This window comes from Rhea americana, unplaced genomic scaffold (assembly GCF_003343005.1).
Source record: "Rhea americana isolate MKP2758 unplaced genomic scaffold, rheAme1 scaffold_51, whole genome shotgun sequence".
NCBI lineage: Eukaryota > Metazoa > Chordata > Aves > Rheiformes > Rheidae > Rhea > Rhea americana.
Genome location: NW_028186657.1, coordinates 4,377,904 through 4,394,533, shown reverse-complemented (window position 1 = coordinate 4,394,533; position 16,630 = coordinate 4,377,904). Strand labels below are relative to the sequence as shown.

Sequence of the window (16,630 nt, the reverse complement as noted above, 5' to 3'; positions counted from 1 at the left end):
AACACCTGATCCACCTGCTTCCTCTGAGGCATTCCTTAGCATGCTCTGCAGCCCAGCGTGGATGGACTTCTGTTGTGATAAAAGAGGCCTGTTGGCTCCTTTTCCTAGGCGATTTCCAACCCACATAAGAACTTACCTCCTAAATGCAGATTCCTAAAGTGCCAAGTATCTCTACTGTTATTTCTCCTGTTGCAGTGTATAAAGGGGGTTGTAGACAGGGCCAGTCCTGTGTTCAGTGTATGCCCTCCTGCCATCCCGCTTCATGGCAGAGCTAAGGGTATTTGACAGGTGAGAGAGACATATTCTACTCTTTTATAGAAGAAAATACATATTTCTTTCTCTGCTGTTTACTTTACTCTAAAGTAAAAATCACTCCTCATGCTTCTGAACTTTAAAAACAAAACAGATGTAAGTTTTCCAAATCTGCCTCTGAAAAAGTCTGAAGACATGCTTCCTGTGGCTACCCTTTTCCAGAGATCATCTTCTTCTCCATTCTCTTTCTGCTTAGAGAATTTTACGGATTGTTTGTTATTAAAACTTGTGTCATTGTACCTATTCCCCTTCTCTTAGGGGAATAAATTACTTCAGTGTAATCACTATGGTATGAGAATAGCTTGTACTAAATGTGGAGCGCGCTATGGTGCTTTAAATATACAAATACAGTTAAAAAGATGCAACATTTGAGTATACACAAGCTTCTGCCTTCACTTTTCTGTGGAAGGAGTAAAGGAAAAGCCACAGCACTGTCACACCCTTGAAGAAAAGCGTGGAGCGTGCTTTGATGTTATTTCACTAGCGGCACATCGGGACCAGCCTGTGTCTGATACCTGATCGTCTTACAGCATTTCTCCCAGTTTGGCAGGACAGCTGCTCTAGGGCTCTTCCAAGTATTCCCACTATTCTACATGGATGGTGGAAAACCAAAGCTAAACAGAAGATTTGGGGTCAGCTGAAGCTGTTCCCAACTGTTAAAACTCAAAATAATGAAGTTTGCTGTCAAATCACCCATTCCCTTCGCAGGTTCACAACCTTCCTCCTTTGATCATTTCAAATAATTTAAAGGAGATAAGTGTTCTGAAAAACAAAAGATTTCACATACCATTCAAGTCAGCCCAACATAGAAAATTTTTTTCATTGGTGCAAGCAGAGGTTAGACAGGACCAAAAAAAAAAAAAAAAAAAAAGGAAAAAAGAAAATCTACCTTCTTTTTCTGAGACTTTGATTTTTGATAATATTTTCTCCAAAGTTGGTGGGAGGTTTTTAACAGCAGTTCATTCAACAACCTTTCCTATTTCTGAACAGAGAGTTCCGATGAAATATTACAGAGCTTTTAGTCTGATGTATGTCCCAGTCATTCTCTGAAGAAGTCTGTTTAACAGGCATTCTCATCTGTATATCTATTTCCTTCTAGGCAGGTAACTCCTAATTTACTATGAATGTAATAGGAGAACCATCACCTTTTACTTTCCTGCCAGTGACAGTAGTTTTAAATCACCTTGCAAACTCTGTGTGGAGTTAAGTGCAGAAATCCAACTGCATAAGCAGTCTCACCAGCTTTGCAGCTAGGGAAACGGAAACTCCTAATTTTCAAAACCTGTTAATGACTGCGTACACCCATCCTCCATGTGGGTGCTACAGGGAAGCTGAAGCTCAGCTGTATATCTTTGCCYTCATCACAGGCTATGCAGTAGATAAGGGAACAGAGCACAGATTTCTGTCTTCCCAGCTGAAGAGTTTTAATCAGGCAATTAGGATCCTGGAGGAAATGAGCCTAAGTCTGTGTAATTCCTAGATAACTTAAAGCCTGACTTTGCTCTGTGATTTAGACAAGTATCCTTATTAACTTCAGTAAGTTTTTTTTTTGGTTTTTTTTTTTTGGTTTTTTTTTAAGGAGAAAAAAAAAGATGGGCACAAGGCAGGAGCTGACTGATCCTTTGCCAGAGGCAGGTAGTATCACAGCCTATGAATGCTCTTAATAAGGTTAGAATACCCTGAAACTTTTCATTCAACAATGACTGAGCAGTGTAAGTGATATATATATATAAAACTACATATAACAACTGCACAGCCTGTGATTATATTTTTATAGAGGGATTTTCTGGTGATTATAAATTAAGATATCAATTCTCATATTACCAAAATCCAATGATAAAAGTACTGCTGTATAACAAATGTGACTATTAAATGTGTTTTATTTTTAAAATGATAAAAATCACAAGCAGCTGGTCTTTGGCCAAAATAGTATAGTGATTTGAAGCTACTTTTATTTTACTATATACTTTTTTTAAAGCTGATCTTCTAATAGAATAATATGTGAARCAGCTGCTGTGAAGGTTTGTTGTACTGGGAAGACTGATAGTCTTTCAGGGCAAACATCTTTGTTTCTTCTCAAAGTACTTTCTTTGCTTCTTTGTGTAGTCAGATGCTTTGTGCAGAGATAAAAGCAGAATAATCATCTAAATTTGGTGTATATTCTTGGTTTATTATAAAGGATCAGCAATAGTGCCGTTGTTTTCTCTTATATTACAGGTAGCTATAAATAAATGGGAGAATTCTCCAGAGAAGACTCAAGGCTTCTGTTCAAGATGTTCTATGTGCCTAACAAAGAGCTGAAATCTGGACCCTGGATTTGGGTCCAGATTGGATTTTGGGATCTGGGAAATAATATTGATACAGTTGTGTGAAGAAAATTCTTGACCTGTTTGTAGGTTAAGTCATTTATAGCCAGTTCAGTCTGATGATTTCATTGAGATCTCTCCAAGATGCCCTAACTTCCTTCTGCTATCATGATATCAAGAATAAGCTGAATGTGGCAAGATTACAAAGGTTTCTCAGGACAATATGTGAAATGCTGAAAATTGGTATATGCTACCTGGCAGAGAGGGGACAGATAAAAAAGTTGTAAGCCAGGATGGCCTTTACAAATGGAAACAGTTACATTTTCTTTGGGCTCAATAGCAAGAGTCTGAGCTCTTTTACTGAAGGCTTTTCCAGTGATTTCAATAGAATATACAAACCTCTGGACAACATCCAAAATCATTACTATTGTCTAGCAAACCTTTATTCTAAATGGAGCATTAATTTCCTATCAGTCTGATTTCCTGATACACTCTGAAGCATAGCCAGGTGCAAATTCTCACTGTCTTTTAAAAGTTGTTTCCCTTGTTGTTCACATACACAGGCACTTTCAGTAGAGGGATGAATGGAAAAGGCTTTATGGGTAATGCAAATCAATAGCTGTCTGATGAGCATGACAAAGAGGCAATAACTTTGCTTGTCCTTCTGGGCCAATGCCACAATGATTGCTCTTCATGCATGTGCACAGCCCCCTTGATCCCTTGCTGGTGCATCTGCAGTTAGAGCTGGCTGGCAGTTTCAAGAGAAATAAGCTGAAGCAAAGAAGGGGAGCTGCCTTGCATGGATGCAGTGTGTGCAAGGCCATCAGAGCACCTATGCCACCATAGAGGTCAGGGGCTTGCAGCTAGCAACCTTTCATTGGCCCCATTAACTTCTGCTGTCTTCTCTGAGTGCTGAACCTGAGACACCTGGATGTCTAATCCAGCAGGAAGGAACTGCTACTGGTTGACTTCCAGGCAGTCATTTGCAGTGCTAATCCCCTTACACTCTGGAGCAGTGCTGAGGGGGGGCTACCAGGATCTTTCACACAGGCATTCCTGGACCACAGTGTCTCTGAGCCTGGGAACACTTGGAAAAGTGCTTATCCCCCCGAAGAGCAGAGGACTAAAGAAACGATGCATGGACCTCAGGGAACAACCCTGAAGGATCCAAGATGAAAGAGATGCTCCTTTGCAAGCATCCCAGGCTGAGTGGTCACTCCTGAAGGGCAGCGCAGGGGCTATAGATGCCCCTGAGCCCTGCCCCTGCTCCAGCCCCTCTGTCTTCCCTGGGGGCAGAGGGACAGACAACATCTCCATTTTGCTTTTTCCCACTTACCCCTACCCGCCTGCACGGCCGGTACGTACCCCAGCCTGCGTCCMTACAGCAGTCAGGGACAAGGCATTTCCCAGGAGACAGCGGACTGAGGATGCTTCTGGAAACGCGGGTTCAGGCAYGAAGGGTTTGACGAGATTAAATATACGTGCATGCATCTGCATAAAACCAGCACGGCTCCTCCCGGGACCTCTTAGCAGCGATTCGGCTATTCAGCTCTGCATGATCTCCCCTCTTGCTCGCTCCGAGGCAGAGCGGTTCGTTTCTGCCCCGGCCGGCGGAGCGAGCGGCGGCACCGGCACCCCACGGCCCTGGGGGGGGCGCCCCACGGCCCCGCGCCGGGGGCCGCGGCCGCAGCCCCCCGGGCAGAGCCGGGCTCGCTGCTCGGCGGGGCCGCCCCGGGAGGCGGAGGGGGGAAGGAGGAGGCGCCCGCGTCCCTCCCCGGGCAGGGGGCTGCGGGGGCGGATTTGGGGCCGGTGGTGGGAGGAGAAAGCCGGCCCCGGCGGTTTTATACCGCGGCGCTGAGCCGGGGCTGCAGCTCGGCAGCGCCGTCCCCTGCYCGGAGCCATGCGGGGCCGGGGGCTGCTCTGCGGCATCGCCCTCTCGCTGCTGCTGCGCCCGCCGCCGCGGCGCGGTGAGCCCGGGGTGGGGGGCGGCAAGTGGGTCCCCCCCCGCAGCCCGGGTGCACCGGCCCCAGCGGGCAGGGTGGAGCGGCGCTTCGGTGCGGGGGGCTCAAGGGCTTTTTGCTGCCTGAGCCCCTTTGGGGGYGGAGGGAGGGAGCGCGGCCGGCGGGATGGGGTCTGGGGTTCGGGTGACGAGCAGCCTTGTCCCCCTTCTCCAGCCGCAGGGGCTGCCGCCGGTCTGGAGCTGCCGCACCAGGTGGTGATACCGCACTGGGAAACCCTGGGGAGCCCCAGCAGTGAGAAGGTAGGTTGTGCATGGTGCTGGGGCCATGAGAGCTCTATGTTTTGCTTTTAAAAGTGCATCATTTTCAGGGGAGGGACAATGTCTTGGTTAGTTAAAAAAAACCTTTTGATGTGCATTTCAGTCCTTTAAACTTGGTGACAAGCTGTAGGTACAAGGCAAAAAACCACCTGCAGAACAGGGAGCTGGTACTTCTCTCTAGAAACCAGAGAAAAGCTGGCAGAAGCAATTATCAAACCTCAGGTACTGAGCATGAGACTGATCCTGGCCACTTTCATTTGCACAGCCCTGCAGTAACTCTTGCAATCACTTTGCCTCCATCCTGCATTAAAACCCCACCTTCAAGCTCACCTGATCTGTGTGTTCCTCACTGGGGAATGGAGGTAATACCATCAATGATATTTAGGGAGCAACCTCATCCTACTTAAGGAGAGGAAGAATCATCTGTGAAGGTACTAAATAAGCCAACCAGCAGCTTGGATGAAGGCAAGTGTGTTTTAGATGCCACGTGTAGCTGTTTGAATCCCCCCTCTGCTTTTCTTATGCATAAGGATTAAGGGCTGTGCATATAGTCTGTGGCTGTTCTGAGAAGTCCTGGGATGCCAGGTTTCAACATCAGCCACAAACGGCAGCTCAGCTCCCCAGTAGTGGTGTTGCCACTATCAAGAAGTTACCAGTTGCATAACGAAATGAAAGAGGAAAATCCACTTGAATTGTCTGTGAACCAGAAAAAGGGAACCCATGGCATCTGTCTGTGGGGAAAAACATGGCATCACCTCACAAGTGTTGTTAGTTCTGGTTTTATGTCCTCTTCAAATGAGAATTTGTAAAATTCTTTTATTCTGTCATATAAGGAAAAAAGTGGTGATGATTTTCTAGTGCTGTTAATTCTCTTAAAAATATTCTTGCAGTGTAGTCTGGAYGTCTTGAATCTCTTCATTATTGATTGTGATACAAATACATCTGGACAGCATTTGTCCTTACATAAATTTGCTGGGTCTCAGGGGTCTTGCTTGTTTTGTTTCAGGCCAATTCCTGTTGGCTCCAAAACCCATGTTAGCAAAGCTTGCAAACTATTACAGCTGGGACATTTCAGCTGCAGTAATCGATGGATTACAAAGTAGTGGGATTACTGAAGGAAAGGAGAAAGCAATATCAGTAACAGTTATGTTTGCACAACTTCATGAAGAGATTTGTTGATGGAGACCCTCAGATCCCCCAAAGTTACGGGCAGGACAACTTCCATTGCTATTGCTTGCATGTTAGCAGAACAGACGAAACCTGAGACAAACTGAGCGCCTCCAATTCAAGTAAGCCGGAAACTAGCCCTGGGATTTGGCCATTCCTGCATATGCTAGATGTATGAACTTCTTTTGCATCATCTGCATGTGCTTGATGCAATGTCCTGGAAACTGAAGAAAAGATGGACAGAAAAATAGAGTATCAGCAGGAAGCTGATGAAAGGAGAAGTTTGTAACTGAACATGGAATTGATGAAGTGACACCCAAGCATGCCCATGGGCTGACTTATCTTTTAACAAAATGCCTTATTCAGTCTGTCTTGCCTTAATTTGCTTTCAGTTGATTTGTTCTGCAAAATCCATTCCAACACYGAATAAGGGAAATAGCATGGGTTGATCGTCTCCCACCATTTCTTTTTCTTGGTATGCAATTTCAGCTGAATAGAGAAGTCTGTTCTTATCAAATGGATTCTTTCTCTTTTATTTATCCATTTCCTTTTTCATAAAATACTCAGACTCAGAAGTCCCCAGCTGACCTTGTCTAGTAGCCCTGCTTTTGAAAGGGAGATGAGTTTAGAGACTTCCAGAGGCCCTACCATTTGGCATTTCTGGGATTATCAGGTTATTGTCAGCCTCTTGAATGTTTTTTCTTTTTAATGTTGGTTTTAGTATGTATATTTGCCATTGTACTAAGACAGTCATCATTTTGAGGCATGGGGTGTTTGGTTTGACATTATCACTTCTATTTTTAAATTGTCTCTGTCTAGTGCTAGAAACAGAATATTCTAATTCCTAAAAATTTCTTCCAGAAAATCCATACATACAAATACAGGCTCTTTAGCTAAGTACATGGGCTGAAAACACCAGCCACAGGTGCACGTTCTCATACATCATTTTATGTACAGCCATAGTAATGTATTTTATTAAATGTCTGTACAGGCATGGAAGCTTCCGTACTCTGTAAATTTGGAGGTACCCTGGGTCTCAGAASTCTTTCAGTGTTAATGTAGATGATATGTTAGTGTCTTCCTGGAGATCCAGGCCTGAATCTGACTACAGCAGGGTTCCTTCATGCTTTCCCCAGGCAGTGCGTGTATTTTGCTTAGTATGTGCAGCAGATCAGTTGTTTTAGTGGATGACCAGTTGTTTTCCTGAACTACAGACTATATAGAAATTCCATATGATGGACAGTTATATTCAAAAATTTCTTTTTGTCTGTGAGCTGCAAGGGCTTCCCTTGAGGCAAAACCATCTCTCTAGTGCTTGGAGTACTTTCTGTAAACAGCAGTAGGACACGTGAGCCAGCTGTCCTGTGTCCTCTGTAAGCAGCCCGCAAGCCAGGGCGGTATCCTGTGTCTTGAGCACACTGTTGTTGTTGTTCTGTTTTCCAGTCCCTTTGTAGCCTGAGACTAATACTAGAGCTGCTGTGAAGTACTATTGGTGGTGTATGTATTGGCATTTACTCAGAGTAAAGGAGTTATTTGAAAATCTTAGAGATGTGAGTCCTCTTGTCCTGAGCTAGGTTTCTAAAAAATGCCTTTTGCTGCTGTGACAAGAGTTGAAGCTTTGGCTTGTATTTGACTTGTAAACCTCTAGGGCAATTTGGGATGTCCTCTAATACAGTCCAGACCTGTATTTCTAGGTTGAGACCAAARCCCCAAGCCTTCCCGAGGTGTATAGGAGAAGAAGAGATACAGATGTATCCATCCAGCTGTCCCTGAGGAGCTCTAGCATTGAGGTTTAATGCCACATCAGAGCTTCTTGTTCACTTGAAGGWGCAGGGTCACTAACTCAGACGTGGTGCCTCACCAGTGTGGCTGTGCTGCATGCAGGCTCCATGGTCGTAACCCTGCACCGTGCAGCCACGGCAGTGGGCTTGGAGCCACAGTGATCCAGTTTCTCTTCCTTGGCCCTCTGGTTCCTTGAACTCTGCCCACCTCACATGTGCTGAAGTGAGGCCCTCACCTGAGGAGGACAGTGAAGAGCTGTTTAAAGACAGTTCCAGTTTCTATTTTCCTGGCTGTTTCTGTATTTATGATGACATACGAGTAACAAACACCATTTCTTTTGCACACAGCATCCATTCAGAGCTGAAGTCAGGATAAAGGCAGAAGGACAAGACCTGATTTTAGATCTAGAGAAGAATGGGTAAGTGTGCTTGTGCACTGTGTTCAGACTTGTGTGCTCGCTAGAATAATGAATAAGGATCACAGTCAACAGGAAAACCTCCATTGACTTCAACAGGGTTTTGATAAAGACAGGATGAGGAAGTCCTTTTCTGGATTTCAAGGTTATTCCAGGTCTAAATCTCTGCTGCTGTTAATCAGAGAAGAAGCACTGGCTTCAACAGAGCTTTTTCAGCAAAAAGCAGATAGTGACCTGGCCTGCAGCATGTAAACTTATTCTTGCACCGCGATTCTTATGCTAGCTGGAAAACRTCACTCCTATGAGGTGCAGTATTTACCAAGTGGCTCACTGCTTTAGAGTCAGTGCAACTCTAACAAGGAATTCATTTTCTCTGATCAATAGAGGTTTTGCTCTGTTTCCTGGGACAAATGACCTGACAGTTGAATTCCATTAGTGCCCTTCAGGCTATAGTAGCCCAAAAAATGCCTTTGTATTTACTGAAATGCAATCACCTCTCTGGTATGATAGAGCAATGCTCTATGTGCATAGGATGTGATCTGTGTTGAATTCAGCTGAAAATGTGTGGGGATAAAGTAGGTGGGATGATTCTTGTCTGAAGGCTTGCTCTATCCCAGGTTGTCTAAGTGGATTAACTTCCAGTGATGGACAGCAGCTAGAAACCAATGCAATAAGCTCTTCCTTGCTAAGCTCTCCCCTCACACTGTTTGGTTCCTTTTTGATTGTTTGTTTTCAATCTCTCTGAAGATTTTATATATGGAAGCCAAACCAAATATTTATCTACCAGAACCAGCAGAGGGAATAATAACCCTTGTTATGTTCTAAATGTATTGAATGGACATCCCCAGACACCCACAACTTGAGAGCTCAGCTTTCTTCCTACAAGAGTGGAGTGAAATGCCAGAAAATGTTATCGGTTTTGATGGTGATACGCAAACCTAAACGACATTCAGGGTATCTTTGAGGAATGCCAGATTTTTCTTGGCACTCTCTGCGGTAAAGACCGAAATCGGATGAGTAATAAMAGATAAGTATATCCTACAAGGCATTTTCTGTAATAGGCCATATAAGCTACCGGGCATTTCAGAGTAGCAGAAGCTGGATATATTTCTCAGTCAGCACCATGYTGAACCAAACAGAAACAGCCATAAATTCTCTGTATTTTGGTATTTCTGAGCTGAGAAAATAGAGAAGTGGTAGAAGAGACCAGGTAGTATAAGAACTGCCTAAAGCAAGAAAATGAGCTGTTACTGACAATAGTTGTCAAAAATGATAGTCTCTGACCCGAACCTGCAGGGAACTTAACTGCTGATGGGAGTCTCTTCCCTAGCAGAAAGACTATCAGGCCTTGAATACTCCACAGCAATTGCACAGAGGTGAGTTTTATTTCTAGCACGGTAGAAGCTGGCAAAAGCAAGGATCCTTGCTGAATTAATTTGTGCTCCAAGTGTGATGACATATCCCCCAGGTGCCTTCTTGGAATGGTTTTTCCACTGCAGACAAACTCATTGCTTGTGTTAGTAAACAGAATTATAATAATAGAGGGCTTCTATTGTGTTTATTTCCTGAAATGTGATTTCATTCATTGAGATGTATACACTCAGGCTTGTGTGCGCGCGCACACACACACACACACACGTCCACTGAAGGGTGAATTGCCTCACTRGGGCTGATGAAATATAACAAGTGGTTTGAAGTTTTTGATTGCTATCTATGAATCACTTCTGTTTTCCACTGAGAACAGTGCCTCAAGTGGGAGTTTTGCCAGGCTTCAAGTCCTTGCTCAAGAACTGCAATGGCACAATCCCAAAACACAGGTCTGTGAATTTCGTTAGATGAGAGCTCTAGAGAGCCACCACTTTCCAGAGACATACAAAGGTGCTAAAGTAGTTTATAGACACTCAAAGTAAAAAGAGGAATGATGAGGCAGATGGGGAAAAATAAAAGTTGTTCTTGGGAGCTCTGTGGATGACTGTAGTAATCAGCATCTGTAAAGCACTTCTCACTGGAGTGGATGAAAATGGCATCTTCTTGCTGAAGTGTGCAGCAAGGCAGAGACAGCAGCACAGCAGCGCTGGTTCACAGCCCTGCTCTGTGGGAGGCAGCTCCCTGCATCCATGAGCATGCTCATACACCACCACCTGGTAGTACTTTTTAGCAGAACCTAAGGTCCTAATCTGAGGTCTTCTACATAGAATAACGACCTTGTTAGATGGTACGTCCCCAGCGGGTTTGTAAGGCTCCCAGAGAGCGTTAGAGAAGGCAGAACCGCCTTTTCTAACTTCTTGAGTAGGAAGTGCCTCTTCCAAGCAAACTTGAAACCAAGACCAGGCAGGTCCCAGACAGCTTTGGACTGGATAAAGCAGAACTACAACTTTAAGGAAGATACTTGGGGCTTTTTAAATTCAAACGAAGCCCAGAGTTCTGGGTCATTTAGTTGATCAGCTTCACAAAGCAGGAACCTTTGGAAACCAGCTCTGCTGAGGTTGGTGCTCTGCTCCAGGGACCAAGTGCTGAGCGAGTGCTGGGGTGTGAAGATGCCCCTTGGACTGTCGTAACCACCTTACAGCCTTCCCCCAATCAAAGAAAGCAAGTAACAAGTGAGATAATCAGGTCCTGGCTGGCATCTGATTTACTGAATGATCCCAGGACTAGAAAGGAGATATTCCAAGCTGGAGAAACTGAGATTGTCATAAGCGATGCCCTCGGGATTAGGCAGCCTTGTTGCACACATTCAGCAGTCCTTACAGAGAGATAGAGATGATGAATGTGAACTGTGCTTTGAAGGAGGTTGAGAGGAGAAAATTATAATCTGGAGGGCTTTGGTAGAGGTGTAGAAGCTTTGAAAGAAATAGGCTGTTTCCAATATGTGGAAGAAATTTTCGTAAGCATGTAATTTCATATTCCATATGAAAAGGACATTGTGTTCATCTGCAGAGGTAAAAAACAGAAATAATTGCATACACTTAGAACCCTGCACAACTCTCTATTTTGTAATACACTCAGCACACATCTGAGTTTAGGCTTCATGTATTTAAGAATACAATTATTGCATTAGCAGCTAACATAATATTGCATTATTTCCTGTTTGAGTACTTAAGAAAGGTGGAACTACAGCACAGTTCCAGGCAAAGTTAACAACACTATATAACATTTCTGAGTAATGACAAAAGTATATTCCCCAAATGATTCAGACTTGTTTTAAATGACTCAAACCCATGTCCTGCAGCTGCAGGAGTGGAAAACTAAGCTGCACAAACAACAAATATATGGAGAGAAGCCTATAAAACAGTTTTAAATTTGGCTGAGGCTTAGTAACGGAAGAATGTGAGTTGCAAACCTTGGATGAAAAGTGACTTTTTTTTCCAAAGCATTTGCATTTGTTAATAAAAAGCAGCTTTGAGCCAAGCATGGAGAGGATGCTGGGACACTGTAGAGAAGCTCTGAATGTGTGTGGCAGAGCTGCCTGGTGAGAGTCTTCCCTTTCTAGCAAAGGGGAGAGCTGATGTTTTCACAGCAGAAATCTATGTGTAGTTTTCTCATCTGAAAGCAGGACAAGTGTCCCCAAAAAAACACCCCACCCCCTCCTCCTCCTATTCATGCCTCCTATGGGGGAAAGYAGACTCAGAAAAGGTCTGGTCTCCTGCAAAGGGCAGCAGAGGATCCTACAGGAGAAGTTGCAGCTGAGGGCCAGGCAGGGAGAAGAGGCACCAGGCACTGGAGTGTGATGTTGGTCTGGACAGGGCATGTGAACTGAAGAGCTGTTAGGCTGCCACAYGTGGGCTTGCAGGTGTTGGGTTAAGAAAGCTTTGTCCCTCTGAAGGGCAAGGGATGCCTTGAGCRACTTCCATCCCTTGGAGTCGGTGCCAGCTTACGCAGGGCCCTGGTGGTGCCAGTCGAGGTGTGTAGCAGTTAACTGAGGACAGTGAAAAGACAGCCCAGAGCTCATCTGATTTGAGCCCCTGACCAATTCACATAGTTATTTTTAGGCAACTGAATCTGATAAGGAAAAGCATAATTTCCAGTCTCCTCAGGTCGCATCTGTATAGCTGCCAAGTGCTCCAGCCCTGTTTGATGCTCTCAGCTCTCTGATAACAGATCTGCATGTCACTTGTGTTTCACCGTTTCCTGCTTTTTCTCATTTCCAGTGCCTCTTTAATCAACTGAGCAAGAAAGAGGGGAGGTTGCTGTCCATCTCTGGGCAGGAAGGATATCTGAGATTATTCCACCGATGGCCTACACATTATCAGTGTCTAATAGGCTTCCTGCACAGGGAGTTGAAGGGTTATGTAATGGAGAAAAATAGAGTTTATCCTGCTCTACGGTTTCTTAGAGTCATCAGAAAAACAAAGTTGGAGCCTGGAAAGCCATAGATGCTCTTCATCCTCCTGATTCTCTTGGGATGTTTAGCAATTTCTCTGTGTGGGGCAGGGAGGAAGAGTCAAGGAAATGGAGTCCTTTAAATTGTTTTCTCTCTGACTCTTATTATCAGCCAATTTCCTATTCATTTTCTTTCCTCTTTCCTCTCCAGGTGACTTTTATAGTTCCTATTGCTGAGCCTGGGGCTATGTGACAAATTTTGCTCTGTAGCACTGGTACTGTAAGATGATTCACACACCAAATGTCAGAGATAACCTGGACAGCTGAGGGGGTGGAGAGTCTTTAGCCTGTGATATTTTCCAAGGCATTGCAAATAGGTAGTTTAATTTTGCCTCCATATCTGGAAAGCTACTTTTACCTTTCAAATTACTATTAGAACAATAAACGGTCCAGGACATACCAGTGAAGGCTCTTGAGGAAGTGAGTCTAAGAGCTCCAGGTTTGCTCTGGACAAGACTCACCAACACCAAGAAAAAGATCTTGGATTTCAGTGACTTAATGAAGTGCTGGGTTTTGGCTTGAGGATTCAATCAGAGGTGGAACCTCTGATTTCTCTCTAGTGATGGATATAGAAAGCAAGCCTGCCTGCTCTTACTGTCAGCGGTCACATTTTCGTAGCGTTCAGGCTGGGGTCATCTGATGTTCTAATAATAAGCTCTTGCTTAACGTAAGATTTAAGTGAATGAGAGGTAAGAAGTCAAATTCCCCTTCTTACTCTACTTGGAAAATGTTGAAAAGCCACAGAGTAGGACCACAAATCATAGATGGAAATTTGATGTCTAAACTTTCTTGGGAGAATCAATTCCCTCCACCCGAGATGCTGGCAGCCAGGCTGGATAGATTTATTGTGAATTGAGGAAAGGGCCAGGGAAAGAGATGTAAAAGATTGCAGTCTGACTTCACTCTTCTGGGTCCCAAGACTAAACAAATTAAGAGTTGATATTTCTTACAAGAGTGTTGTGGACTATTTAGCTTTTTTTTTTTTTTTTTTTTTGAGGGAGTGGGTAAAAATATGTTTGTCTGCTTGTTACTCACGAGTATTAAACTGGCAGCTGTCTATGCAGCTAGCCCTTCTGCAGCATCAACGCAGACAAAGTTGCCAATGGGACGGAATAGTATTCCTGACTTTCCTTATGCTGTTTGTCAGGGCATTTGGGTGCCCAGTGTGGCCACCTTTGCCTCTGGCTGCTTCTCCTTTTCCTTTGGGTAGCTGGATGAGCAGGAGGCTGTGCCACGTGGCAGCTGCCCACCAAGAAAACTGAGTTTTTGCCCCGTATGGGCTGGCCATGCCCCCAGCCTGTCTCTCCCGTTGGCTCATGTGTGAAGTATGCGACCTCCCCAACGCGACGCCTTCACACGGCAAACCGTGGACACCCTGCCTTAGTGTCAGCTTTGCGTGGCAGGGCCTGCTCAGAGAGCAGCACAACAGCATGGAGAGGAGGGTTTTGTTTCAGACAATGATATCATTGACAGGCGGGAGTGGAGCCAAGATTGCTCCGTGTTGGTCATCAGCAGAAACGGTCTCAAGCCATCTGTACGTTATGGCACGGAGCCACCCTTCTTTCAGTCAGCTTCCTTGCTTGTGCTGAAGCCTGGTCCCAAGGCTTTCTGCTGAGGGGTTACTGCCAAGAGCAGGCTATCACACCCAGCGTGCACACCCCGGATGAGAGGGCTCAGACTTGCAGAGCCAGGTCTTGGGGAACACTCGATCTTGCTGGAAGTCAATCACTATTGCAGAAGTGGGAGGCCTTCTCTAGGACATCCTGAGCTCTCCTGTAGTTTAAACTGACCTCAGAAAGCCTCCCACAGCTGGCAGCTGTGACCAAGGTTTAGCAAAGGAGATTGATCCTGTCCAAAGACCACTTTTCCTCTGGCCTTATCTGTTTTTTGTGCTGATAACCCATCTAAACGTTTGACTCCTTGCTGCCTTTTATTCAGATGATATGTGCTAGCATTCTGCCAGCTGTATGACACTGTATCGCTGAAGCCTTTAAATGGTATTATTTTGCATCCAAATGTTACAGGCATCTGCATCTTTATCTAGAGCTGCTGGAGAGGTAGACACTGAGCTGTGCAATGTAACAGGAAAACCAACAATAAAATCTTGTACTTTTTTCCTGGATTTTCGTCTTCCAGCAAGGTGCTGAGCTCTGTGCCCTGATGGAAATGGTGAATGTGTCTGTCAGTGATCTTCAGGGCTCTCCTGGAGTCAGCCCTTTACTCAGTGCAGCCTGGCAGTGACGCTTGGAGTCTTGAGATTATGTTTCAAGGTGTGTGTGGGGGAGAGAGATGAGATTGGCTGATAGCTCTAATGCACTCTAAAACAGAAAGAAAGCTTCTTTTCTATTTATTTACAGTTTGGTGGAAAACTTAACGTGAGCTGAAGAAGTCAGCTGGGCTGGGAATGAACTTTCACAGGCTCTGAAGTGAGATAGCACCCCAAGTGTGTTGCAAAATGTTGTTGTTTTTCCTCTTTCCWCTTTCCTTCCCCTCCATGTAACATGCAAAGGACTGTGATAACTCTTCTCAGCAGTGCTGCAAGAGCTCCAACACTGGAGCAAAATGGGGCTGTTGGAGCTCAAATAGAAGCCTGGGCTCATGCGTGGAGCCCACCACCTCTGGCAGGAGTCAGCTGGTGGAGAGAGGATCGAAGGACTAAGGACAATCCTGGGCAGCCAGATGAGCCATACTTTCAGCTTGAGCTGCACAGGTACCTTCTGAAATCCAGAGGGACCTCTTGGCCCCTCCATCCATTTGGAAGGGGCGATAGTCTGAATCTCCAGACTAGTCTCTGCTGTGACGGGGTAGGAGCAGTGGGCTCAGAGCAGCTTTCTGGGCCACCAGGAGACAAGCACTGAGGAATGCAATGGTAGCTGCTAAGGATAGGAAAAAATAGCTATTTGTAGGGGATGCTTTCCAAGAGTAAAGGAGCAGGAAGAAAACACAAGCTTGCGTGTTTGTGAATGAAACAAGTCGGCTGTGCAGGCCCCAGCTCCTGGAAACCCTTGGGCCGGTATCTAATTCTGACTTTAGTAGCATTAGACAGATTTGCTCCAGTTTAATGTCTGCTCTCAAGATGACAAGCTTTTACACAGACCAGATACCTGCTTGAGAACATTGCTCAAGGCAATTTCCTGTAAGTTAATGCAATCTGTTGATTAAACATTTGTTTCTTGCAGCTTCGTGCTGAGCAAGCTACTGTAGTTGTGGAGACTGAGGGAGTCATTTTCTGTGGTATGGCATTTCTGTGCTTATCTTCAGTTTACAAATTCAAAATAGCTGATAGCAGCAATCTTACTTTCTGGATCACCAACAAGATACCTAGTGATGAGAATCAGCACATCAGAAAAAAAACATAATGAGCTTTTCTGGGATACAGTAAACTTTGAAAGAGAAGATAAAAGCTGTTGTGTTTGTAACGTCAAATGGTATCAGATAAAACAGTGGCACAGACACAAGCTAAGTCATCGTTACTTGTTCAGATGTCTGAGCCTTTAAACCCAGGATGGGGGAAGCACTTCTAAACATTACAAGAAAAAGTTTCATTTCTTTCCGGTCACTGAGACCTAATTCGATTAGATCTCTGATATCAAAAACACTCAAGCCCTTATTCAAACACAGGGTCTTTCAAGGTATATTAAATGCGAGTGTCACATATCAAAAACCAAGTCAAGTGGAAAAATCTTTAGTTTTGCATCTGAAACAGATTAATCTTTCAGGCCTTCTTTATTCAGCCTAAAGAAATCAAGTAGAGCAAAGAATGACACTTACTGCCTTCTTGCTATCTTGCAGGTCATATTTCAAAAATCCGGTATGTGAAATGTATTAAACAGCAATGTGGCAGGACAGAGTTGTAGCTGCCGTGTTGCCAGCATTGCAATGCCAGTGCACAACATCCTAGTGCCAGTCAAGTGTGATGCTTTGGTAGCCTAATAACATCATGCAGGTTGCTATACATATGATAGTGGGATATGCGGTATGAACCTCCTC

General features: G+C 44.7%; 1 protein-coding gene across 1 annotated transcript in view; it reads left to right on the top strand.

Moving 5' to 3' along the window:
* The first annotated feature begins 4,514 nt into the window (after positions 1-4,514).
* The window catches only part of ADAM19 (ADAM metallopeptidase domain 19), a 38,071-nt gene continuing 25,955 nt past the window's right edge, over positions 4,515-16,630 (top strand). Inside the window, exons 1-3 of the mRNA XM_085317958.1 lie at positions 4,515-4,585; positions 4,793-4,878; positions 8,193-8,263. Of these exons, the coding sequence (XP_085174084.1) occupies positions 4,519-4,585; positions 4,793-4,878; positions 8,193-8,263 (224 nt within the window). The 5' untranslated portion in view covers positions 4,515-4,518. The remainder of the gene's footprint in view (positions 4,586-4,792; positions 4,879-8,192; positions 8,264-16,630) is intronic.